Consider the following 26,324-nt stretch of genomic DNA (forward strand, 5'->3'; position numbering starts at 1 on the left):
CATTCCCCTTTACTGCATGCTGTTTTACAACATAATTGCCTGTGATACATCACAACGTGTTGGCAGTATTTGACCCATGACAACAGCGTGTTTATCAATCAGGAAAAGTTGTTGTTACTGGCATTTATATAACCATCATTCCACTTTTGTCTCAGACTCTAACTTGTTTTTTTGAGCCATTTAAGTTGAGAAAGACCAAAAAATTAGAATGGAATAGAATAGAATACCTCTCTATTGTCATTGTTACAAGAACAATGAAAGGCAGTTTGGCATCTCTCCGTGTGAAATACACAATAGCATAAGTATTTACATAATAACACAGACATTTACACGTCATTTACACAAGAAAGATATTTACAACTTATTCATACACCTGCATACATACAGATGCACCCATACATACATACACATACATACATATATGTATATATACATGCATATATGCATGCATACGTACATACACACACATATTTCCACACATATTAAAATATGATGACTAAAAATTATGTTGTAAAAATGTGGTATTTGTGTGCTACTGTGTACCTCATCAACCACCATAAAACCTGACTTTTACCATGTGAAAATAACACTTTATGGCAATAAATAGCAGCAGTAGGTGTTTAAAAACAAATAAATTTGGGGGGTTTTGCGCTCGTATTAAGTAAATGTTTGGGATGTGGCATTATAATAGTTACTCTCTTGGTTCTGCGTTTGCAGGAGCAAAGTCAAAGTACCATAAAGTGGGGCTTTGCCAGGAAAACTTCCTGGTTTAGAGCCACTCAAGGAACTAGTCCCTCATCAGTAGCAGGGGCTTCCACGCAACACATACCTGTTCTCAGGTAAGCGCTGATTTCTCTAAAAATGTAGCTGGAAAAGATGTATTTTTTAATATTTATGTGTCTTTGGTGTATTTTTTTTTTTGTCTTTAGTTGTAAGGTTATAAAATTCAGTGTATACTTTTGAACAAACGTGTGTTCAAAGTGAAAGCCATGCTTTATTTTAGTGGCCTTTAAAGTTTGTGTAAATGTAGTAGAAGACTGCTTTTTAACATATCTAAAATATATGGCTGTTGTATAAATCTCAAGCAGTGTTATGAAACCAGCTTAAGTCAGGCTTTGTCCTGACTGAGAGTTGGTTTTTAGGGGTTAACTGCCACAGATAAGAATGATTAGTCCAAGTCCAGTAAAGGCTGTTGAGCCTTTTAGCTTGTTTTAAGGATACTGATGTATTTTCCTCTTATTTCTGATCATTATATCAACAATAATGCCTGTCATGCTTGGAAAACTGGTTAAAAATAATATTTTGGGGTGGAATAGGAGGGTGCCTGAAACACCCTTGAGAAAGTGCAAAACCGTGGAAACTGATTTTTATAGCATGGCTAAGGAAATCTGTATTGATTGTGTTTTAAGTCCGGTTGCTGTAACTTTTCCTTCATAAGAAGTAGAAAAGAAAATGTTTTCGTTGCAGATTTAATTCACATTTCAGCGATGCTGCATCTGAGTAAGGTAGGAATGAGTTCTCTGTTGCTATAATTAAGATTCATGATCCTAAATCCTTACAAGGTCTTTTTATTCATTATAACTCCCAATTCACCCAAACAGGGAGATTTTGTATGGGTAGACACGGGCACCGGGGTGCCGATTGGGGCGGAGGTTAAGGTCACAGACACCGGGCAGATTCAGCTGATCGATGATGAAGGAAAGGTACAAAAACCCGACCGATACTCTGCGTTCCTGTCAGATTCCTTACATTCATGTGAAATCTGCCTTTAAAAGACCTGTATTTGCCTTCTGTATAATGTGAGATCTTTAATAACAAACACACAGGAACACAAGCTCAAGAAGACAAATGAGAAAAGCATCCGGCCCATGCACCCGACCTCTGTGAAGGGCGTGGATGATATGATCAGGCTGGGTGACCTGAACGAGGCCGGGCTGCTCAGGAACCTCCTGGTACGACACAAGGAAGGAATCATCTATGTAAGTTTATGTTCCCTGGATTCACTGCAGAGCCGCCTAGTTTTATGACATCCATAACCATCCATGGAAATGCTTACTCGATGCGGACAGCTTTCAGCCTCAGACTTTGCCCTGCAGTTTATCACTGTGCTGTTTGTCTCCATAGAGACCAATGAGCCTCTGTTGAAAGAGAGTAACCCAGTGTTTATGGGTCACAACACCAAAACTCAACGGAGCGTGTGTTTAATTATGAATTGGACCTTTTTTTGTGGTGTAAAAATACTGCTGTGAAAGGCTCGGGGTGTAATATCGTCTATCTTATGCTTCTCAGTTATTTTATCGAGCAATAATTCAGCATTTATCTCTGCTTTTATTCACTGTGACTAATCTGTGAGAGTTATGTATCACATGCTCTTCAGTCCTGGTTAAACAGGGACTCGTGCCCAGTTTCCACCATGATAACGACGTGTTTACTCGCTGCTCTCTGTTTTAAAGACATACACGGGCTCCATTCTGGTCGCAGTGAACCCTTACCAGCTGCTGCCCATCTACACTATTGAGCAAGTGCACATGTACACAGACCGGCGGCTGGGTGAACTGCCGCCTCATGTCTTCGCCATCGCAGACAGCTGCTTTTTCAACATGCGCCGCAACCGAAAGAACCAGTGCTGTGTCATCAGGTTGGGTTTTTATGTCAGTTTTACCACTCATACAGTCACAGATGCAGTTCAGACTCTTGTTTTTTCCCATTTTAAGCTGCATCTACATGAATTATAATGAATAAATGTAGAGAGTAGGAAAAAATGATACAGCAGCAGCAAAGGAACAAAGGAAAAAAGCATGAGAAGGTAAAGTGGATGACTTTAAGGCAGAGTATTCACTTTAATATGTTTATTCTTTATCAAAACATTTGATTGGAATTTCATTATTAGATTGTGATCATACATAGATACATACACTTCACATAAAAAGATTGTTTAAACATATAAAACTGCTTTATACTATGTGTACATCTAGATTTAAATTATATTACGTTTTAATGGATGTTATTTAAGACTATTTGGCTCCAAGTAACAAGTGAAATCATCCCAAATACACTGTAGAAATGTCTTAATAGGAACAAGGAATATAAAATTATAGGGAAACGGGGAAAAAACAGACGCCTACACTTTTAAATATCTCAGTAAGCCTGCAGTCTGAGAGCACCGCTCTCTGTTGGGGTGATATGGTACTTTGGGGTCTATAAGATATGATGGGGTGTTTATATGTCAGGAGAATGGTTTTAAATTTAATTATGTTCTTTAGTTTTTCCATCAATGCCCTCTGATATTCTTCTGTGAAAGTTTGGTAGAATACCTGTTTAAGTACCTTAAACCCTTCCCCCCCAAATTCCTCTAATTTCAGAAGATATATGGATATGGTCACCAGTCGGTTCGCCACATTTTCTCCAACATCCGTTTGATCATTGAAACATCTCAGCATTTAAATTCCGCCCATTTATTGGAGTTATGAAATGTTGCCCCAGCACATATTTCTGTGTTTATCTGTGTGTTGTTCACATTAATACCTCTAAGTATTTGATAAAGGTGCTAAAGGTGAAATGGTTTGTGTCACATATTCAGATTATTTAAGACTGCAGTCTTTATGGAGGTGGTGCATGTGTGAGCTAGCTAGGCTAAATTCTGGCCATTTCTTCAGTGAGCATCTGTTTGAGATGGTATAAAAATCCTTTAAAAATCATGTTAGTGCTGAAATTTTAAGTACTCCAAATATTTATTACATCTCATTGCACACCATTCTATTTTTTTTACTATCAGGTCTGTTTTAAAAGATAACAAATGATTGCTGGACTGCGTAAAATGATTAATTGGAGCTTTTGTTTATATGGGAAAAAGAGAGCTATCTTTACAGGAGTGCCTAACTGGCTAATGAGTAATAAATGTGAAGTATTAAAGTAACACCATTATCACCACTAAGGTTAAAGGTAAGGTAAAAATATTCACTAATATTTGGACATAACCTACGATTTGTGTTCTTTCAGGCAGTTACCTTGTTACAGTTAATAGAAACTACAACCTAGAAACAGTTAAAAATCTGTCCTCAGTCTCTCCAGAGTTTACATTTGTCACCTAATTGAATATTAATTAGTGAACATACTGGGTTCCTTGTGTTACCTTTATACATAGCCGACTGTTCATGATCCTTGTCTAACTTATCTAACAAGAAATTATTTCCCAATGTTGGAAGCTTTAGGAATTCAAAAAAATGAAGCACTATATGTAAAGAAAAAAGACACTGGTGTGTTAATAAATCACATACATAAGACTAAAACAGCAAAAAAGGGCCCAGTTTCTATTATTATAATGGAAATAACCAAAACCAGCATTCGGTTTTGGAGTTTCTTTTCAGAAAGTTTCATTTCAGAAATCTTTGTTATTCAGTCTGGGTGACTAAATGAAAAAGATCCTTTAAGTACGCTCTAACAGGAAAGACCATTACTCATTAAGTGTCCTGGTCTTTCTGGAGATGAAATGTGCTTCCTTATTAGAATGCCTTGTTATTTTAGTCCTGAGCTTGCTGCTTGAGTAATAGAGAGGACCTGAACTGATCCAAGCAGAACTGCTTTATCAATGTAGTGAAGTTTAATTTTGAGCCAAACTCTTTTGAGATTTTTATGAAAATAGTCAGGAAATCCATCTCATCTACACCCCCCTCGTGTCTTTTATCAGCGGAGAGTCGGGAGCTGGGAAAACCGAGAGCACCAAGCTGATGCTGCAGTTTCTGGCTGCAGTGAGCGGTCAGCGCTCCTGGATTGAGCAGCAGGTCCTAGAAGCAAATCCCATCTTAGAGGGTACGCTCTCTTATCCAACACCTTTTTGTCATTTGACTTGCCTGTTATTAACTGTAGCTCTTCCTCTCAGCCTTCGGTAACGCCAAAACCATTCGAAATGACAACTCCAGTCGATTTGGGAAGTACATCGACATCAACTTCACCAAGGGTGGGGCTATTGAAGGTGCCCGCATTGAGCAGTACCTGCTGGAGAAGTCCAGGGTGTGTCGTCAGGTGGGAATATCAGTCTGCTGAACTTTTTCGGAAACAGCATTGTGTTAAAGCCAAACTTTCCTGTAGTAAAGAACTTGTGCATCAATGTGCAGGCACCAGACGAAAGAAACTACCACATCTTTTATTACATGCTGATGGGCATGTCGGCAGAAAAGAAGAAGATTCTTTCCCTTGGAAACGCCGTGGAGTACAAGTATCTGACCATGGTACTGTGATGTTTAGATTAAAGATTGGATTTATTTATGTTTTCTGAAAATAATAAATAAAATGGAGCAGGTGAAGAAAATCAACCAAACTAATTTTTAATTTTACCAAATTAAAAATCTTTATAGTCATTGTTTCTGTAATCATAATATCAGTATATCAGTTTCATGAGATTTGTCATTGTTTCAATAGCAAAACTGAACAGAAACAATTACTGGTGCCCTGGATGTTTGATCTGATAACTCACTGCTTATTCAGTTTTAACTCATGTAACCACACCAGGGTAACTGCACCAGCTGTGAGGGGCGTGACGACGTGAAGGAGTACGCTCACTTCCAGTCAGCTCTGAAGATCCTCACATTCACAGAAAATGACTTGTGGGAAATTTCCAAACTGCTCGCAGCCATTCTTCACCTGGGCAATGTGGACTTTGAGGGTAAAGCAGTAATTAAAAATGAAGATTAGTCTGAAACAGGTGCAATCATTCAAGTAACTGACATTCATTTCCTGTGGAATTCCAGCCACCATCGTAGAAAATCTGGAGGCCTGCAGCGTCCACACGTCGACCAATTTCAAAATGGCGAGCGAGCTCTTGGAGGCATGTGCAGTTTTTCTCTGCAGACACAGCCAGAGTTAAGAGATGAACTCGTCTGATTGTGCTATCTTGTTGCCTCAGGTGGATCCCAAAGCACTGGGGAAAGGTCTGACTCAGCGCTCCTTCCAGACTGCCAGAGAGCACGTGACCAAATCTCTGACCACTGCTCAAGCCATGGACGGCAGGGACGCATTTGTCAAAGTAAAATGAATGTGTGACACTGTAGCTCATTTTAGTAGTCAGGAAGATGGGCCAAGATGGTTTAATGTAGTTAATCAGATACTACTTTCCTATGTAGATTGTAATTTTATGCATCCACCAGTCCATTTTCTTCTGCTTATCCGGGGCAGGTCACGGGGGCAGCTTAAGCGGAGAATCCCAGACCTCGCTCTCCCTATCCACTGAGAGATAATATCTCTCCAGCATGTCCGGGTCTGATCTGGGGCTTTCTCCTGGTGGGACATGCCTGAAACACCTCACCTAGGAGGTGCCCACGAGGCATCCTTGTCAGATGCCTGAACCACCTCAATTGGCTCCTTTTGATGTGGAGGAGCAACGACTCTTTAATCTGTGATCTCATTCTTTCAGTCACTAACCATGCTTGTGACCATAGGTGAGGGTAGGGACGTAGATCGACCGGTAAATCAAGAGCTTCACTTTTACACTTAGTTCTTTCTTCACCACGACAGACCAGTACAGTGGCCGCATCACTGCAGCTGCAGCACCAATCAGTCCGTCGATTTTCCACTCCTCTTTCCCATCACTTGTGAACAAGAGCTCAAGATACTTAAACTCCTCCAATTGGGACAGTAACTCGTCCCTGACCCAGAGTGGGTACTCCACCCTTTTCCAAGATGAGGACCATGGCCTCAGACTTGGAGATTCTCATTCCCGCTGCTTCACACTCGGCTGTGAACTGCTCCAGCATGAGCTGGAGGCCACCACCTGATGAAAAGCCAACAGAATCAGTGACAAAGGACAGCCCTGGTGGAGTCCAACACCCACCGGGACTGAGTCCGACTTATTGCCGATGATGCGGACCAAGCTCTTGTAATGGTTGTATAAGGATTGAATGACTTGTAGCAACTGGCCAGGCACCCCATACTCCAGAAGTGTCAGCTTTCCACTTGCTGAATATACTCTATTCTGACTCAATGTCCCCAGTTTCTCTTGAAATGCTGTTGAAGCTCTGCCAGAGGTGGGAAAGAAGATTTTGCAGACCAGGACCTCTGCCAGGCATTCCAAGCACACGCATTATCCCCCACCACCTGACCCAACTCACCACCAGGTGGTGATCAGTTGACAGTTCAGCCCCTCTCTTCACCCAACTGTTCAGAAAATATGACTGCAGATATGATGATACAATTACAAAATCGATCATCGACCTGTGACCTAAGGTGTCCTGGTGCCACATGCACTTATGGACGCCCTTATGTTCGGCCATTGTGTTGTTATAGGCAAACTGTGGTTTGTAAAGAAATCCAGTAAAATAACACTGCTCTCGTTCAGATCTGGCAGGCCGTTCCTCCCAGTTACGGCCATCAAGGTCTCACCATCATTGCCCTCATAAGCGTTGAAGTTTCCTAGTAAGTCCAAAGAGTCCCCAGGTAGAGCACTCTCAAGCACACCACCCAGCGACTCCAAGAAGGCCAGGGACTCTGAACTGTCCTTTGGCGCATAAGCCCAGACGATGAGCTAAAGGTGCAGGGAACAAACCATCTTGTCCACCAGGAAAACTCTAAAGTACAGGCAGCAAGCTGAGGGGATACTAAAATACCCACCCCACCGCGCCACCTCTCACCACGGAAATTCCATTCTGAGACAGAGTCCAGTCCCTGTCCAGGAGACTGACCATATCTAGTTGGTACCTCTCAACTTCACACACTAGCTCAGGCTCCTTTCCCGCCAGAGAGGTGATGTCCCATGTCCCAGTCACTAGTCTCTGTAGCCGGAGATTGATCGGCCAGGGTCTCTGCCCTTGGCCACCACCCAGCACACATTGCACCAACCCCTACGGTGCCTCCTGCGGGTGGTGGACCTACAGGAGGGTGGGCCCATGTCCCTTTTTTGGGCTGTGCTTGGCTAGGCACCATGGGCTAAGGCCTGGCCACCAGGCGCTGACCCTGGGGCACCCTCCCCAGGCCTGGCTCCTGGGCGGAGACTCAGTAACCCTATGCTGGGGAGGTTGAACTGATCTCTAGATTTTTCACTGACAGGGATCTTTTGAAGAGATCTTTGTCTGGTCCCTAACAAAGGATAAATTTGCCATTGGGATCCCTGGGACACACAAACCCCTCCACCACAATAAGGTAGCAATTTACAGACAGATTGTAATTTTATGCAAGCCACAAATATTTAAAGGTACAAAATGCAGAATTTGTCAGTTAAAAGAAGAGTAAATTCAGACAGGTACACTTATTACAGGTTAGTCGTCAGCATACTGATAATTTAGTCATTTATTGCTGGTGTCTGTGTATTTGCTCCAGGGTATATACGGAAGACTTTTCATTTGGGTTGTGGAGAAAATCAACAGTGCCATTTACAAGCCGCCTGATGAGGAGAACGAGGCCAAACAATCCATCGGCCTTCTGGACATCTTTGGTTTTGAGAACTTCAGTAAAAACAGGTTGGTGTCCTCTGTTCTCAGGCCAGGCCTATGTGGGTACTCTTACTAAGCTAAAATCCCTCTTTGTTTCTCCTTTTTCTGCAGCTTCGAGCAGCTGTGCATCAACTTCGCCAATGAGCAGCTGCAGCAGTTCTTCGTCAAGCACGTCTTCAAGCTTGAGCAGGAAGAGTACGCCCGTGAAAACATTGTTTGGAAGCACATTGACTACCAAGATAACCAGCGAACCCTGGACGTACTGGCCAGCAAATCCATGAACTTGCTGTCGCTTATTGACGAGGAGAGCAATTTCCCCAAGGTCTTTGTCCTCGTCGTACTTTAAATTCTCTAACGGACCAAAGCAAGGCAGGTTTTAAATGTGTAATTTCATTTTCAGGGCACAGATGCCACCCTGCTCCAAAAGATGAACCAGTTTCATGAGAAAGGTGGCATCTATCTTCCCCCAAAGAACAACTATGAAACACAGTTTGGAATCGAGCATTTTGCTGGAAAGGTCTTCTATGACTCACAAGGTACACTTAAGTCATTTAAAGCCAACCTGTTGCTCTTTTGGTAATTTTCGTCTGATGTTCTCAATGTTTTGTTTTTGTTTAAGGTTTTCTTGAAAAAAACCGTGACACCCTGAGCTCAGACCTCATTAAGATGTTGGAAAAGTCCACCAACAAACTCCTGAAACAGGCGTTTCGTAAAGAGCTCAACTCCACCTCTGGTAGCGTCAAGATTGCCAATGCTAAAATGACCATAACATCAGCCAAGGGAAACAACCGGGTTAGTGCAGCCTTTTAGGACTTGACCATTCACATCACCATCACTGTATAGAATTATTTACACATATTTGCACTTTATTTGTATTAGCAACAAGTACCAGATGGCAAGAAGCGTGTGCCAACACTGAGCGGTCAGTTCCGCCAGTCCCTGGATTCCCTGATGAAAACGCTGACTGCATGCCAGCCATATTTCATCCGCTGCATCAAACCCAATGACTTCAAGAAGCCCATGGTGAGGAGACAACCTTGGTCCTCTCAAACAGAATAAAACACAGCTGAAAACTGGAAAAAACAGAAATTGCTTCAAATAAATCTCATTTAGTGCCTCTTTGTCTCAGCTGTTTGACAGAGAGCTGTGCATGCGGCAGCTCCGCTACTCCGGCATGATGGAGACCATCAGGATCCGTAAAGCTGGGTATCCTGTACGCTACACATTCGATGAGTTTCTAACTCGATATCGCGTCCTCCTGAGGACTTCCATCTGTGATCCAAAAACTGTGAGTTGTTTTTGACAAAATCTGTGTTTTGATCAGCAAAATTCTTTCTATGTCCAACTCGTATGCAAGCATAAATCCAAATGAAAGTCTTCCATATAATGTTATTAACGTTGTTGTCTTTTTTTTTTTTTAAACTGCTGGTTTAACAGGAAAGCGAAGAGAAATGCTGTGAAAGTATTTGTGAAAACATGCTTACCGGAGAAGGTGACTGGAAGACTGGAAAGACAAAGATATTCCTAAAGGTGCGTCCTCACATTTCTGTGTTTGAAAGCTTATAAGAACAATCTTAGCTGAATGTATATGGTTTGAAATACTGAAATATGTGTACACTAAGCAGTCATAGAGTTCCAAAAACCTAACATGCCCTTCAAGGTCGTCTCATAGTGCACCTCTGCGTCACTCCTGTCAGTCTGTATTTATCCTTACATACACAGTTGCCTCCACATTTTTCTTGAATGTACGGCAATCTGAAAACATGCACTGCTGATAGGAAGGGGCCTTTACAGAGAAGGGCCTGTTCTTATCAACTGTGCCGCAGAAATTCAATACAGATGAGGAGAACCAGAATCTACTGGATCAACTCTGCTTTGCAGTTAGTTAGGTTAGTTAGGAAAGGCTGCAATCAAAGGCTGGAAATGTCTGGCATCAGCAGAAGCAATTGGCAACATAGAAATACATAAGTACATAAAAGAATCTGACTACTGTCTGAACGTCAACAGTCAAGAACCAGCAAAGGAAAAGAAAAGGAAGTAAAATGGTCATTTCTGCTGTTTTCTTTCAGGACCATCATGACACAATGCTTGAAGTAGAGCGAATAAAACAACTAAATTTGAAAGCCCTTTTGATCCAGAAAGTCCTGAGAGGCTACAAATACAGGTAGAAGGATTAAATCTGCATTACGCGTTATTTATTTTGTATTTTTCATGTGAATTACTGCTTCAAATTTGCGTGATTCATGCCCTCTTAAGGAAAGAATTCCTGAGGAAAAGGTCAGCCGCGACCGTGATTCAGAAATACTGGCGAGGACACAAAGGCAGGAAGCTGTATAAAGTGGTAAGTCACATTTTCAAAAATCAGCATTGACTCGAGCGAAAACGGAGGCGTCGATTGCTTTAAACCTTCGCTCATCTTCCGATTCCAGGTGCAGCTGGGCTTTGCAAGGCTGCAGGCACAGGTTCGCTCTCGCCAGCTCCACTTCCGATATAAAAAGAGAAGGCAGGCGACCCTCGTGCTACAGGCCCATATTCGAGGACACCTGGCCAGGAAGGAATGGAAGCGCAAGAGGAAGGCTGTAATCCTGCTGCAGGCACACACAAGGGGCATACTGGCGAGAAAAGCTCTCGAAAAGATGAAGAGAGACGTAAGTACCACCACCGATGTTTGACCATAATCCACCAGTTTCATCTTATTTCAACTGTCCATTCATCTCTTTTAGCTTTTACTGCTATCTATCATTTGTTTTAGTTTTTACTTCACATTTATTTAATAATGTTAGAGCATCATTTCGAGTATTTATTCCTTGCTTTAGTTTACTCCATCCATAAAAGCATATATCTTTATGGCTTTGTGAAGTTTGGTAATTTGGCTATTTTTATCACCAGTGAGGAGTGGCCAAATACGCTGCTTTATCATCTGTTTACTCAATGTGAGGGTAGAATTTACACAATGCAAATCAAGCTGTAGTAGGGAAGTCATGACTGAGACCAAAACTTTAGTTGATCAGTGACCTCAGTGTTTACAGATGAGCAGTTGATTCATTTCCCATGGTTAGTTGCCCCCTGCTTAGAGCACTGTTTTTGCTCTTTCAGATGTACCTCTCAGCTAAAGAGAAAGAAGAGGAACAGCGGCTCATTCTGGAGAAACAGAGGCGCTTGGAGGAGGTGTTGAGACAGAAGAGAGAGATGGAGGCCAAGCAGCAGTCAGACCAGGAGATGGTGGATGACATGTTTGACTTCCTTACTTTAATGCCCAACACTGTAGGAGGGCAGGAGGGGCAAGCACCCGTGGGATTTGAGGTTTGGAACTAGATGTTTTGGCAGGTGTTGAATGATTTTTAGATATAAGCTGATGAATCACACATGCTTGTATGTGCTTGTAGAATTTAGGTGGGAAACGGATAATCGAAGAGATAGATATTGACGAAATCCAGTTGGAGGAGGATCTTCCCAACGAAGACTATGATGACCTGGATGAGTACTCCTTCGCCAAGTTTGCCTCCATGTACTTCCAGGGTGCAGCCACCCACACCCATATCCGACAGCGGCTTCGTCAGCCCCTGCTCTACCACGAGGATGAAGATGATGTTCTGGTGCTTCTCTTAGTCCACCACACATCATAATTCCACGTGTTTCTGTCTGTTTTTAATAAAGTTTTATCATATCTCTTTTGTGCTTTCACCAGGCTTCGCTCACGGTGTGGTGGATCATCCTGAGGTTTATGGGAGACCTCCCTGAGCCAAAGAAACGGGCCCAGGTTAGGTTATCCTCCTCACAGGATCGCTTTATGCCACAGGAGCTGATGTCCAGAAAGGACAGACGTCTCAGCAACATGGTGGGCCTGGATCAGGTAGGAATCAAAACCTTAAAAACTGAATGTCTTCAAGTTTGCTCCATCTTAATCCTGGCAAAACTGAGGTTCTCGTGTTCAGTCTGGGGTCAGTCATTCCCAGCAACATCAAATTATCTGCAAAGAATCTTGGTGTTATTTTTGACTGAGAACTGAATTCAGAGTCTTACATCTGAAAGCTCATCCAATCTTTTCTCTTTTATTAAAAAAGCAACAAAGTAAAACCTTCGTTGACACATAATAGTTCAGAATGACTAGATAGCACTTAAATTTTCTCCCATCTCAATTCTTGTAACTTACTTTTCACATAAACTTTCACATAAAAACTGTTACTGATACCTTATAACTGCAGCCGGCCTCTCTGATCACCTGATCAGGGTCTACTAATTGTTCCAGTCACCTAATTTAAAATCAGAGCTGATCATGCTTTTGATATTATAGTTTCTAAACTTTGGAATAGCCTTCCTCGGCCTGATCTTGCAGGAGAGACTGGACAAATTTAATCAGTGTTTATTTTGATAAACATGGGCCAGTTTCCAGAGATGTTCGATCATTTATTTTTTCATTTTTTTTAGAGGGTGCTGAGGAATAATAAAGAAACACAGGCTTCTACAGTCCCTGAGCCACCAGGACAAAACAAAAGGGGCTCCATCTTTACAGACATCCTGACAAGAACCAAGAAGGCTTCTGCTGTGCCCAACCAGACACCTCAAAACCAGAAGGTGTACACTGTACCGGACGCCAGCACTCGAGGGAGAAAGGGCTCCACATTCACTGACCTACTGTCCAAAAACAGAAAAGTATCAAATGTTCAAGAAAATGGAATCCCCAAATCTGGTTCAAACTTCAGAAAACCCTCAATCATCATGGAGGAGGTGAGGCAGAAGCCTGAATATTTTGTTGCTGTTCACTTTTTAACCCAGCTAATGGACATTTACATTTTTCTCCTACAGTCAGATGATCAGACGGAAGTTTCCAAGCCTACCACTCTGCAGACTGTGAAGGAGGATCCCGAAGTCTTGACTGGAGAGTCGGACACGCTGGACAGACCCCTGACTTCTCTGGAAAAGCTCCACTACATCGTTGGATACGCCATCGTCAGGCCTGACCTCAGGTTACAGAAGTTTGAAATCACATAGCTCGGCTGTTAATATCTCTTTCTGAGCTTCTGCTAATACACAGTTCTCTGCCACAGAGACGAGATTTACTGTCAGATCTGCAAACAGCTTCACGACAACAACATTCGTACGAGCTTCTTCCGTGGCTGGATCCTGCTGTCGCTTTGTTTGGGCGTTTTTCCTCCCAGTGAGCGATTTATAAGGGTGAGTACAGCAGCCGTAACAGCTGTGCATATTTCAATGCTGTGATGTTTTACCTTTTACTCTTGTTTTCGCAGTACCTCCAAAGTTTCATCCGCTCCGCTCCAAGTGGCTACTCGTCCTACTGCGCTGACAGGCTGCGGCGCACCGTGATGAACGGCACGCGAGAGGAGCCTCCCTCCTACCTGGAGCTGCAGGTGCTCCAGCAGCTTCACATGAAAAATGCAGCAGTTTCAAAATTCTCCAATCTATGCTCAGTAACTCTAAATGACAACAATACTTTATGCATTAAATCTACACATTGGCCTGACAGGTGCCTTCGCAGGAAAATAATGCACAGCACACTAGCTGCCAGCACGGTGGAGGAGGGCTGATGATTTGGTTTCGTTTTGCAGTCACTGAGTTGATTGTGAACTCCTCTTTAGGCCAAAGTACTCTGAAGTCAAATGTGAGGCCATCTCTCTAACAGCTAAAGGGCTAAAATTACTCCACAACCATGTGAGAAACCGATAAACTCACACAGAAAACATGACGTTAGAGGGCTGTACTTTTTCAAAGAACTGCATAATGACTGCAGACTCCTGTGAAAACTTTAAAATCGAAAACTCTGTCATTATCATTATAAAAGAAAAATATTCTGTGCTGAAATTTGATGAGATGGTGAAATGCTACATTAGCAGCTAACACTAGCTATACAAACATCCTGTAACATGCTCACATCTTTTTAAAAGAATGTCAAAAAATGCTGCCAGGAGACGTCACAGTCCACATTTACAAAGTGTTGGTTTGGTCTCAGTTGCAATTATGCGGCATCTGAAGTCTCATTGAAAAATTAAACTGCGCATATTTCTAGATATATTCCTTTAGAGTTGAGAAAGTGTTTTTGTGTAAGTTGAGTAAGGTACTACCTTAAGGTGCAGAAAATATGCGCAAAATGTGATTTCCACTGAACTAACATGTTTATTTCCTGCACCGTGACAGGCCACCAAGACAAAAAAGCCCATAGTTGTGACTGTGATGCTTATGGACAACCGCTCCATTAACCTCCCCGTCGACTCAGCATCTACTTCTAAAGAGATCTGCCAGCTTATCTCCAACAAAATCAACCTCAAAGACAGCTTCGGCTTTTCCATCTATGTCGCCTTGTATGAAAAGGTACGTGTTTACAGACGGATCCGAATTCTTTCATCTGAAATGGGAAGCTGATATGGGGAAAGCATCCTGTGGCAATCAGAGCGTCCAGAATAGACATCTATCACCTGCTCATTTCAATTTGTGATAAACAGCTCATAAATATACACCCTATGAGCTGTGAAGATGCATGGCCCAAAAGTGTTAGTGAGTGAGGACTTTTTTCACTTTGCAGTGCAAAAACACTCATTACCAGAAATAACTTGTTGACAGAGCCGAACGCTCAGACCTAAGCCTTTGATTTCCGTGGCAGAAAGGAACGAGAAGAAGCAAAAGAAAAACAGAAAAAATGTAAATAAAGCCAGGTGAAAATTTGTTGTTTTTTTTACATGAAAGGAATATCTGAAACCTTCCTTGTTTTCCACTCAGTCAAACTCGAGTTACGGTGTGACTTTAACAGCTTTTTATTGATTTATATCATTCCTGTTTGTAAATGCTCTGAACTGGGGAACAGTCTTATCTACCTTCCTTTCATAAACAATGCTCCAGTGCATGATCTGGTAAAGGAGGTAATAAAAGAAGCATCTATCTTTAGATTTGGAGAATTCAACCAAGCTCTGATTATTTCCGTATTGTGCAAACACTAGTGCGAGCAGGAAGTCACAAAAATACAAGCACGTGCAAAAAAAGAGGCTCTAAGGGAAAGGAGCAAAGAGGTGACCCAGAATACACAGTAAAAACAAAAGATCATGATGGGATGCTTGCAATGTAGTTATTTTCAACTGATTGTCATACTGGTTACATGCCTCCCTGATAATTGTACGAGTCGAATATGAATACAAGTATGTCGATACATGGATAGATATTAATCATGTAAGCTGTGTTGAAGGTGTGGGCTCTGGGCAGCGGCCGGGAGCACGTGATGGACGCCATCTCCCGGTGTGAGCAGGACACAAAGAGGAGGGGAGGCCAGGAGCAGCACGCCCCCTGGCGTCTCATCTTCCGTAAAGAGATCTTCACCCCCTGGCATAACTGCAGTGACGACAAGCTCAGCACAGACCTCATCTACAAGCAGATCATCCATGGTTTGAAGTCTGGAGAGTACCAGTGTCAAAAGGTGGGCTCCTATTGCTTGTATTGTAACCAAGGATTCAGCTAAGCATTCCTGCCGTACACCTCTAACATGAGTTTTTCCCACATTTCACTTCCCCAGGAGGACGACTATGTTGACCTCGCTGCAAAACATTTGTACATCCAACACGGATCAGACAGCCGCCCAGAAAACGTGAAGGATGTTGTGCAGGACTGCATCAGTAACTCTCTGCTGGAGACCAAGACAGAGACTAAGTGGGTGCAGATGGTCAGCACTGCCCATGCTCAGGTCAGTCACATCCTGGATCACATGCTGTAATATATAGAGGGTTAAAAAAAAAGGTGCTGGGCGGAATCATTTTTTTTGTCTTTGTAATCCGGTCACAGGGCTCGTATGTGAGTTCCAAACAAAAGCCGGATTCGCTGAAGGCGGAGATAGTCGATTACGCTCGACAGAAGTGGCCCATCTTCTTCTCCAGGTTCTTTGAGGTTGCCAAACTTTCAGGTAGGCTTCTTTGTTCCTTGTACGTAAATGTGTAAACCTTTAAGTTAAAATCAAACCGTGAAAAAAAGATCTGTTGCTTGAGGCTGGGGGGTAGTTATCATTTAACTCTTGTTTATTTTGGGGGATTTTTTGCTCTGTTTGAGGCTCAACCCTCAAAAGTGTTCAGATTGTCGGCAGCAACTTGTCAAATTTGTGAGCAAGCAATAATCAGCTTTTCTACTTTAAAATGGCACCAAATTGACTCGTTGTTGCAGTTCTCTTATTGTCTGTAAACTCGGCCACTACTGCTGCTTTTCACTCATATATTTCATACTTTCTGTAATATTTTAAATATCTTAAACAGCTTAGATTAAACTCTCAGGAACAGGAAATGATCAGTTTCTCCATGATGTTCCCAGGTCCTCCACTGCCAAAGAGCAAGTTTATCGTGGCCATAAACTGGACTGGAATCACATTCCTGGATGAGCGAGAGAAGAGGCTGGCAGAACTCTCTTTCCCAGAAGTCATGGCTGTCAACACCGTGAGGTAAAGCTTTTTAGGCTCTGTTCAGGAGAATCTGAGAGGGAAACAAGATTACCTGAAGGTGTATTCTTGTTAATTCTGGCTTCCAAAAACTATGAACAAGATAAAAGATAAAAAAGACTTGTTTTTGTTCTTTTGTCCTCCTTTCTTCAAGGGTAAAGGACAAATCTTTAATAAAAACATCTGACCTATTTTAAAGTCTTTTTAGCTTTAAATCACAGTCTTGAATATTTATTATAAGGCAAGAAATATTTGGGACTGATATTGATAAAAACAATCTCACATGTCTTTTTGCAACTGTAATCGTGAAGGAAATATTATATATTTTCAGAAAATAGTTCAATAAACTATTTTTTTTTAATAACTTGTTGAATTTGCTAAATGAGGAATGCTTTAATCTTGTTTTTGGCTCGGTGGTGGTTTCCAGGAATGTTAAAAAATCTGGCCAGGCCGTGTCTCTGGTGACGCTGAAAGGAGACTTCACCCTGAGCGGCCCCTCAGCGGCGGACATGGCCGAGCTGATTACCATGTTTGTCAGTGGGCTGACGGAGCGTTCGCAGTACGCCGTGGCCCTGAAGGAAGCCGAGAAGCAAGGTCAGTGCCCCGCTTCCTCTTCCTTTGAAGTCATTTCTCCTGATTATTAACTGACTGACTTCTCCGTTGTTTTTCAATCCTCTCCAGAAGACGCCACGTTCCTCAGCTTTAAGAAAGGAGAGCTCATCATGCTCATTAAAGACAATGATTTCTCTCAGGACCACGGCTGGGTTAAGGGCCAAAACGATCGCACGAAACAAACAGGGGCCGTCCCCCTCGATGCAATCACAATCCTGCCAACGCTCAGCAAACCCACCAAAGAGGTCATGGTACGGAGCAGCCAATCAAATCAGAATAAACGTGAATAAACGTACAATTGACCAAATTTTGGAAAAGAAAAAAAAGTCTGAGAAATTAGTGATATGAAACATTTTTATGATGACCTGTCTATCTATCTATCTCTTTTCACTTTCATTACTGTCTTGTTGTCAGTTCAGCACCTTTTCGCTAGCATGAAGGCTAAATGCAGTGGGTGTTTCCTTTTATTTCAGAACCTCATCAACCTCTCACCAAACCAGAGGAAGGACATCATACAGGCCACCATGAAAGAAACAGGCACAGTGGGGAGAATGGCTCCTTACTCACTGAAAGATTTCTCTGTCGAGTATTTCAGGTATCTGTAAATTTCCTCCATTCTCCTGCTGGCTTTTTTCACCAGCAGATCAGTGAAACAGTACTGACAGCACCACTCCTTGTCCTCTTTCCAGGCAGCCCACTAAGGATGTGAACCGTCAGGTGATCGCTAGGAATGCTGCTCCCGAAAGGTTGTGGGTCCACTCCAGGGAGCCAATAAGACAGCCACTACTCAAGAAGCTTGGAGGCCACCCAGAGTTCACCCACAAAGCCTGTCTAGCTTTCACTGATATCCTTTGGATACAAGAAGATGCAATAATTCAAATTTTTTTCACCAATTTCTTTGCATGGTAAACCATTAACAAAGAAGCTGGGCAAAGCTAAAAAGTCTAAAAAGTGGAAAACAAAGCTGCATTCTTTGCAATGGCCAGCAGGGGGCAACTAGTCTAATTGTACAGAGCACTATGAGCGCATGACCTTACTTCATACGTGACTTATGACCCGAGCAAACACTGTCCTTATGAGTTTATGGTCTCTATCACTAGATTTAAGTCTTATTTTATAGAACATGATTCTAATTAAAGTTAGTTTAAAGTGCGTTGTGTTTTAGGGCATGTCAAGTCATTAACACCATAAGGTTTCTCAGTCACAGGCGAGGCCCAGCACACAGCAATCAGCATCAACACACCAGTCAATCAAAGTGGGCACACCCCTAACTCTAGTATCCAGGTGGAGTTACAAAGATTTGTTATGAAGGGTGAAACTATCCATAGAGTCTAAAACAGCAGCAGGCTGTAACATGTTCATTTCTGCTGTAAAGTGGACATTTTAACACAGCATTCTGTGGGGACTGTGACTCGCCAGCCTCACGAAACGGCAGTTTTTGGCACTTCCTCTTTGGCTTCATTTTTCCGTTTCACAGGTTGCCGTTTGATGACGACGATGCTACTAAAAGGCAGACACACTAGGTGGTGCTAACCTAATAGAACAATTGCAATCGTCTTCTGCTGTTCAGCTGCCATTTTCACAGTGGCATCTGGCCCTGCGTTCAGTCACATAAAGCCTGCAGAGAACATTAGTGGACAGATATCAGCTAAACACCTCAACATGAAACAAAATAAAGTCATAAAATTTACCTGCTTCTTTCTCTGGACCTATTTATATTTCTCTTTTTCTTTATTTTAAGCCCAGAACCTAGTAAGCAAGGAAAGTTGGAAACCAGAGTAGTAATAAGTAGTACATAGAAGAAGAACTGAAACCACGAGACAGCTGCAAGGTCTTGAAATATAAAAGGGGGAAAAAACAGATACCGACTAATGGGATGTTACAAATAGGTATTTCTGTAACCTCAGCTGTTCAAAATCCACCATTGTTAGCCATCCTTGACTGCTGTGTACCAATCCTGAAGTACATGGGTGATTACCCCACCAAGCAGCAGCAGAGTCCCCTCGAACTCACCGACCAAATCTTCAGCCCCGCCACTAAACACGATGCTCTGAGGGATGAGATCTACTGCCAGATCATGAAGCAGATGACCACCAATAACAACCGGTAAACGTGTTATTTCTCCTGTCGTGTTATTTCCTGTGTACATGCATCCAAAAATTTATAAGATGCGATGCATGCAAAAACAGATGATCACACATTCACAGTTGCAAGAATAAACTGAGAGTAGTTTCTGTTCACAGCCTGCCTGTCTGCTCTGCACGCTCCAGTTATTAAGTTCTCTCTTAGTCTTCTTGGTCTGTTAGTCATGGATCACTGCAAAACAGTGAGAAGTGGAAAATGTAAACAGTATATAAGCCTATAATGTTAAAAAATACATGTGCACATTTCCACACAACTTTCCATGATGTTGCATAAGATGCTCACGGCAGGACAAACTGTTCAAAATATCACAAGAGCACATATAAATAAATAAATATAATATACATGTGGCTTCTCAGACACTTAAAGGGTAAAATATTGGCGGTTTTGAAGGTAGCCCTTCTTTGTTTCAGTGCAGGAGTGACCAGGATACAAATGAAGTCTATTTTCTTTATTATTTTTTTCTACACCCAGGTTCAGCATGGAGCATGGGTGGCAGCTGATGTGGCTCTGCTGCGGCCTGTTTCCTCCCAGTCAGCCTCTTCTGAAGCATGCTCAGCGATTTCTGGAGTCGCGACGCAGAGAGCCACTTGCCTCTGACTGTTTGCAGCGCATGCAGAGCTCTCTGAGGTTTGTACCGCATGCTGGCCTGTATTATGTATCACACATAAACACTGAGAAGCTTTTGAGAGTGTGACAGGAAGAATGCGTCGATAGAGTCTGCTTCTCATTTAAAGTTGGTTTAAAGAGTAAAAAAGGACTGAAAGTTGCATCACTCTCCCTCAGGTTTGAAAAGGAAACGTCAAATAATTTATTTTTCTAGATTCACTGAGATCAAGTTGTGGAGAACCTGCTTGCGGTGATGAACACAGTCCTTTTTGTACAAATGTGTTGCATCATCTTCACAGTGAAATGACCACATTCAGAATTTGCATGACCTCAGCTATAAATATATCTGATTTGCATCTAGGCTTTCTCCATAATGCTAACAGGCTTGCAGAGACTCATTTTTATTAAAGTTTTTATTAGTAATCAGAAAATACAGAAAGAAAACATTTATCATACAAACACAAGCATACTGGTCACAACAAAGGGGGGAATAATTCCACTTTTTCTTAGGACAAAAGAAGAAGAAGTGAAGTTAAAAAGACAACCATGATGATTTACATTATTTCCTGTCTCATATCTCCTTTTGCTGTGGTTGACATTCATGTTAAACATTTTTAGATAATGAGGTATGTACAAGGAACCCTGGGACTGCTCTAAATGCTCAGTTTCACACAGTTTTTTTTCTACGATGTTACTGAAATCTCAGGCATTTGGAAGCCCCGTCAACCTGCTTTGCAAGTCTTATTTACCAGGGGCAGTGAATCGGAAGAACTGTGGTGTAAAGGAAATGAAAGGAAGAATTATTTCAGTCATGTAAAGCTGCTCTAGTAGAATCCAAAAATGAAAATATGGAGTTGTAAATTTGAATAATCATGCCCGTTCTGGGCTCCCTTTAGTCACCTATTGCAACAAAGCAGAGATACTGGATCAGAAATGTGGAGAAATGCAAAGTGTTGCCGCCAGTACTTTGTTTACATCATTTGAATGTTAGACGTAGGTCTGTTAAGTGTGGTCAATGTGACTTTTAGGGAATGCTGATGAATATCAACAAGCTCGGGGAAGTGTTTGTCTCTTTGTTCTGTGACTTTCCCACCAAGCATGTGTCAAACTTCATTAGGTGAGGTGGAGCTGCTCTCCTCATCATGGCACCTGTTACTGTGTGGGCTATATCACGGAGGAAGTAAACATTTTGTCCTCAAAGTAGATGTAGAAGCAGGAAAAATGGGCAAGCATGAGGATCAGAACATTTTGGGGGTGTTCCCAGTCTGCAGGGGTCAGTATCTATAAAAGTGTCCAAGTCCAAGGAAGGAGCAGTGGTGAACCAGCGACAAGGTCATGGCTGGCCAAGGCTCACTGATGCATAAGAGTGAAGGCTGGCTCATCCATCCATCCATTCATTCTCTTCCACTTTTGGTTCCTAACCCAGCTGCCAGCCAACTTTTTGGCAATTTGGTTCTGATAGAAAAATGTTAGAATACACAGTGCATCACAGTTTGTTGCATATGGTGCTGCATAGCCACAGACCAGTCAGGGTGGCCATGATGACTCCTGTCCACTGCCGAAAGCACCAAAAATGGGTACATGAGCAACCGAACTTAACCACGGAGCAATGGGCTTACAGGACTTGAAGGATCTATTGCTAACGTCTTGGTGCAGATACCACAGCAGGCCTTCAGGGGTTTAGTAGAGTCCATGCCTCATTGTATCAGGGCTGTTTTGGCGGGAGGTGGAATATACCACCTCCAATGGGAGGTGGTATATTTAGCATTTAACCTAAATTTAGACGGTACTAAGAAGAAAAGTCAGTTGCTTTAGAAACACTGAACCTTTGGACTATCTGTTTAGGAAAAGGAACAAAAAGGCAGGTACCTAATAATTGTTGTTCTGCTCTAGGATGGAGCCCAGGAAGCTCCCACCTCACCATGTGGAGTTAGATGCCATCCAACAAAACAGCACCCAGATCCGGCACAAAATCCACTTCCCTAATGACACAGATGAGGTAAAAACACCAACTCTTTTAATGAAAACAGAAAAGGCCAAAGGACCAGCATCATTGCCAGGTGGAGATTGCATTTTGGTGTTATCTGAGATTAATCTTATCCTTCTCCAGATATTTGAAGTGGCCACCAACACCAGGATCAAGGATCTCATTCTGAACATTTCCAGGAAGCTTGAACTGTCTTCAGCAGATGGCTTCAGCATTTTTGTCAAAACAAATGACAAGGTTCATTCAGTATTTTTATACATTTATACAATAGAGTGTCTGGCATCCTCGATGAACTAAAAACCAGCCTGTTGTTGTGTTTTTTTTATTCTGTTTCAGTTTCTCAGTTTGAATGAGACGGACTACTTCTTTGACAGCCTGAGGCAAATCACTGACTGGTCAAAGAGTGTGAAAAGGATTGATGGTAATAAACCATCTTCTGATTAGAATGACGGCGGGACTTTAAATGGTCTGCTATATACCTGTACAAACCTCTGTGCTCGTATGTGTGTGTTCTGCAGGTGGGCTGGTCAACTATACTGTGTTCTTCATGAGGAAGTTGTGGTTCAACGTGATCCCTGGCAGAGACACAAAAGCAGATCTCATCTTCCATTTCCCTCAGGTACATTTGAATGATGTCTCATTTTCCAATTTTCCAGCTGATATGAAGCGAGATGTTTCCATTAACACAATTCCTCCTCACACAAAGATGGAGCTGGCGATTAAAATCTAGTAACAGTTGCCTGCAACTGAAAAACGTTTTGAATACTTGGTTAAAAAGTGAAACTTTGGCCAAGACCTGTTAAAAAAGAAGTTAACGTAATGTCTTTCTAATTTCCAGGAGTTACCCAAATACCTAAGAGGCTATCATGTGTGCACCAAAGAGGAAATGCTCAAAATTGCGGCTCTGCTCTTCTGCATAAAGGTCAACAATGATAAGAACCAGTTAGTCATGATTCCCAAGTTGCTGAAGGAGCTGGTGCCCACTGACCAGCTGAAGGCCATGTCTGAAAATGAGTGGAAGAAGGTAGGACGGCTTGCTTCTATCTCACCCTATCACAGGGCATCCTTTTCTGTCATACTAACCCTCTGCATTTCCTCTTTTACTACATCCACAATAAATCTCCTTTTTAACTCCTGCCAGCCAGCGTCATCTTCAACGTTCTATTCAGTTCAATTCAGTTTTATTTTTACAGCGCCAAATCGCAACAGAAGTAGCCTCAAGGCGCTTTATATTGTAAGGTAGACCCTACAATAATACATACAGAGAAAAACTGAACAATCATATGACCCCCTGTGAGCAAGTACTTTGGTGACAGTGGGAAGAAAAAACTCCATTTTAACAGGAAGAAACCTCCGGCAGAACCAAGGCTTAGGGACGGGTGGCCATCTGCCGTGACTGGTTGGGGTGAGAGAAGGAAAACAGGACAAAGACATGCTGTCCTTGTCCAGTATATCCACTATCCCTTTTTTGCATATGTCCAAACCATTTTTTTTTTTACAAAGCTGAGTTCAGTTTCACTGAACAAACCCAGGTCTTATTAATGCCACACCTGCTGAATCAACTAGTCACTTAAATAGATCCCGTGTGACAAACTGAAGCAGGCTAAGAGAACTTAGAACTTTTATTGTCAATGTACAGTTGCTTGCACAATGAAATTTGGAAGCAAGACACACAGGGGAAAAAAAGCAACATAATATCTCAAACATAAGACATAATTCTCAACATAAGATCTCAAAAAGCAGCACAACGTGGATCCATAAATTCTGCCACAATCCAACGAAACAGCTGAAAAACAAAGTCACTGACATCTATCAGTCTGGAAAGGGTTACAAAGCTGAGGCTTTGGACCCCAATGAACCACAATGACAGCCGTTATCCGCACATGGAGAAAACCTGAAACAGGAATGGCCAGCCTACCAAAAGTACTCCAAGAGTGCATTGACAACTCATCCAACAGGTCACGAAAGACCCCAGAGCAACATCCAAAGAACTGCATGCTTCATTTGCCTCAGTTAATGTCAGAGTTCATGACTCCACCATAAGAAAGAGACTGAGTTCCAAGAACAAAACCACTGCTGAGCAAAAGGAACACAAAGGCTCGTCTGAGTTTTGCCAGAAAACATCTTGATGATCCCTGAGAGTTTTGGGAAAATACTCTGTGGTGTAGCGTGGTAGTGTGATGGTCTGGGGCTAGGACCTGGAAGACTTGCCGTGATAAACAGATCCATGAATTCTGCCGTCTACCGAAAAATCCTGAAGAAGAATGTCCAGCCATCTGTTTGTGACCTCAAACTGAAGCACGCTTGTGTTCTGCAGCAGGACAATGATCCAAAACACACCAGCAAGTCCACATCTGAGTGTCTTAAGAAAAAACAAAGGTGGTTCATGCTTGCAAACCCTCCAATGTGGCTGAATTACAACAATTCTGCAAAGATGAGTGAACCAAAAGACTCACTGCCAATTATCACAAACTCTTCGTTGCAGTTGTTGCTGCTAAGGGTAGCTCGACCACTTATTAGGTTTAGGGTTCGCTTTTACACACAGGGTCATGTAGGTTTGGATTTTTTCCCTCTTAATAATCAATACTTTCATTTAGAAACTGCATTTTGTGTTTACTTGTCTTGTCTTGACTTGCAGTGCTCACTTGAAGGTGTTGTTTCACTCTGTGATACATCTGTATTTTCATTTTCAGCACATTACCGCCTCATTTAACAAACAAACTGGAATGACAGCTGATGAAGCTAAGGTGGCGTTCCTGAAGGCGGTTCACCGTTGGCCGACGTTTGGCTGTGCTTTCTTTGATGTGAAGGTGAGGCCTGCAGGGAGTGCAGCTCACACCATGGTTATCTTGGTATCAGCTATTAGATTGGCTGGGTGGGCGGCGTGTTTATCTGATCGCTATTGATATCTGTCACTATTTCTCGAGCCTCTGGTTTTTAGCACTCTTTCTGCAAATAATGCAACGTGACTCTAGCATGACAGTTTCCTCATTTGCCTATCTTTCGTTCTTTTTAGCAAACATCAGAGCAAAAATTTCCAGATATTGTGCGAATTGCCATCAGCAAGCAAGGACTCACAATCATTCATCCAAAAACCAAGGTTAAAGAAAGTCTAAAGCTCTATGGAGCAATACAAATTTCAGTGCCCTTCTCTCGTAGCAATATTTTATTCATGTTTTTATTATTGTTTTTTTTTTCTTTGTAGGAAACTCTGGCAACTCACCCATTCAACCGCATTGCTAACTGGTCCAGTGGAAGCACCTACTTTCACATGACTATTGGTAATTTAGTCAACGGCAGCAAGTTCCTGTGTGAAACATCACTGGTAAGACGTGAAACACTCTGTAAGTTTTGGTTTATATTTCTTCTACATTTCCTTTTCTTTACATTACTCTCTTCTGTTAAAAGGGCTACAAGATGGACGATCTTATAAGCTCCTACGTCAACATGTACCTCAGCGACAGGAAGACTGTGCAAACCAGGAACCGCCGCTTTGACATCTAAACTCTGTGGCATGACAGCTCGCTGAAAGCATGCTGTGTGTCTGTAGCTGCAGACTGAAACTTGTACTCACAGTAGTTCTCTGTTTTTGAATTAGCAATCAACTTTTTTGTGCTTTCCTTAAAAAAAACATTGAATTATTACATGAAACGAAGTAGTTGCAGATTTCTCAGTTTTTATTTAAAGTCATGTATGCTTTGGTATGTGTATGAGTAACATAATCAGAAGTTATTGGTGTCTTTGGTATTTTTGATGATTGACAGTGTTCATGAATATGTCTTTACCTTCAAAACCAAAACGGTCTCAAGTTAAATAATACTAGCGTGTTATTATGAATAAATAAACCCGATTTGAATGAATCTGAGTCAAAGTTAAAGACCTTAGCTCTAATAAGATTTGTTCTTGAACTTCATGTAAATGTCAGTTTCATTACATTTGTGGATTTTTTTTTAGCTCAAAATATTTGACCCGTTTCTGCTCACCAAAATTTCACAGATTTCATTTATGTGCACAGGACGCATAGTTTTGCACGTGTACTCAATTTTGTAGATTAAAAAAAGTTGAATTTCAGACAATTATTAGACATTAATTTACCTGCTGTATAAACATTAAAGATTTTCTTGGAAGCAAA

At 42.0% G+C, this 26,324-nt stretch overlaps 1 protein-coding gene across 1 annotated transcript; it reads left to right on the top strand.

Moving 5' to 3' along the window:
* Nucleotides 1-776: 776 nt before the first annotated feature.
* On the top strand, nucleotides 777-26,324 carry myo7ba (myosin VIIBa). The gene is made up of 48 exons (XM_005451210.2): nucleotides 777-839; nucleotides 1,468-1,505; nucleotides 1,602-1,703; nucleotides 1,827-1,979; nucleotides 2,454-2,638; nucleotides 4,688-4,809; nucleotides 4,880-5,022; nucleotides 5,115-5,228; nucleotides 5,509-5,662; nucleotides 5,748-5,824; nucleotides 5,903-6,022; nucleotides 8,308-8,447; nucleotides 8,532-8,742; nucleotides 8,821-8,956; nucleotides 9,040-9,212; nucleotides 9,300-9,443; nucleotides 9,550-9,708; nucleotides 9,858-9,950; nucleotides 10,490-10,584; nucleotides 10,677-10,761; nucleotides 10,850-11,068; nucleotides 11,517-11,723; nucleotides 11,807-12,016; nucleotides 12,109-12,273; nucleotides 12,849-13,148; nucleotides 13,227-13,387; nucleotides 13,469-13,595; nucleotides 13,670-13,789; nucleotides 14,574-14,747; nucleotides 15,613-15,840; nucleotides 15,937-16,104; nucleotides 16,203-16,320; nucleotides 16,719-16,845; nucleotides 17,270-17,436; nucleotides 17,524-17,705; nucleotides 17,928-18,049; nucleotides 18,144-18,298; nucleotides 19,407-19,560; nucleotides 20,071-20,226; nucleotides 22,099-22,204; nucleotides 22,316-22,429; nucleotides 22,529-22,613; nucleotides 22,711-22,811; nucleotides 23,031-23,216; nucleotides 24,886-25,002; nucleotides 25,209-25,292; nucleotides 25,398-25,517; nucleotides 25,601-26,324. The coding sequence occupies exons 2-48, from the start codon at nucleotides 1,488-1,490 to the stop codon at nucleotides 25,694-25,696; spliced, it is 6,693 nt and encodes a 2,230-aa protein (XP_005451267.1). The 5' UTR covers nucleotides 777-839; nucleotides 1,468-1,487; the 3' UTR covers nucleotides 25,697-26,324.

The sequence above is a fragment of the Oreochromis niloticus genome, linkage group LG23, assembly GCF_001858045.2.
Source record: "Oreochromis niloticus isolate F11D_XX linkage group LG23, O_niloticus_UMD_NMBU, whole genome shotgun sequence".
Lineage (NCBI taxonomy): Eukaryota > Metazoa > Chordata > Actinopteri > Cichliformes > Cichlidae > Oreochromis > Oreochromis niloticus.

Bases quoted from the DNA above. Each gene is read 5' to 3' on its own strand.
- myo7ba (XM_005451210.2), top strand. The intron at 8,743-8,820 runs GTCTTTGTCCTC...TTTCATTTTCAG, and splicing joins AGGAGAGCAATTTCCCCAAG to GGCACAGATGCCACCCTGCT. The intron at 13,388-13,468 runs GTTACAGAAGTT...TCTCTGCCACAG, and splicing joins ATCGTCAGGCCTGACCTCAG to AGACGAGATTTACTGTCAGA.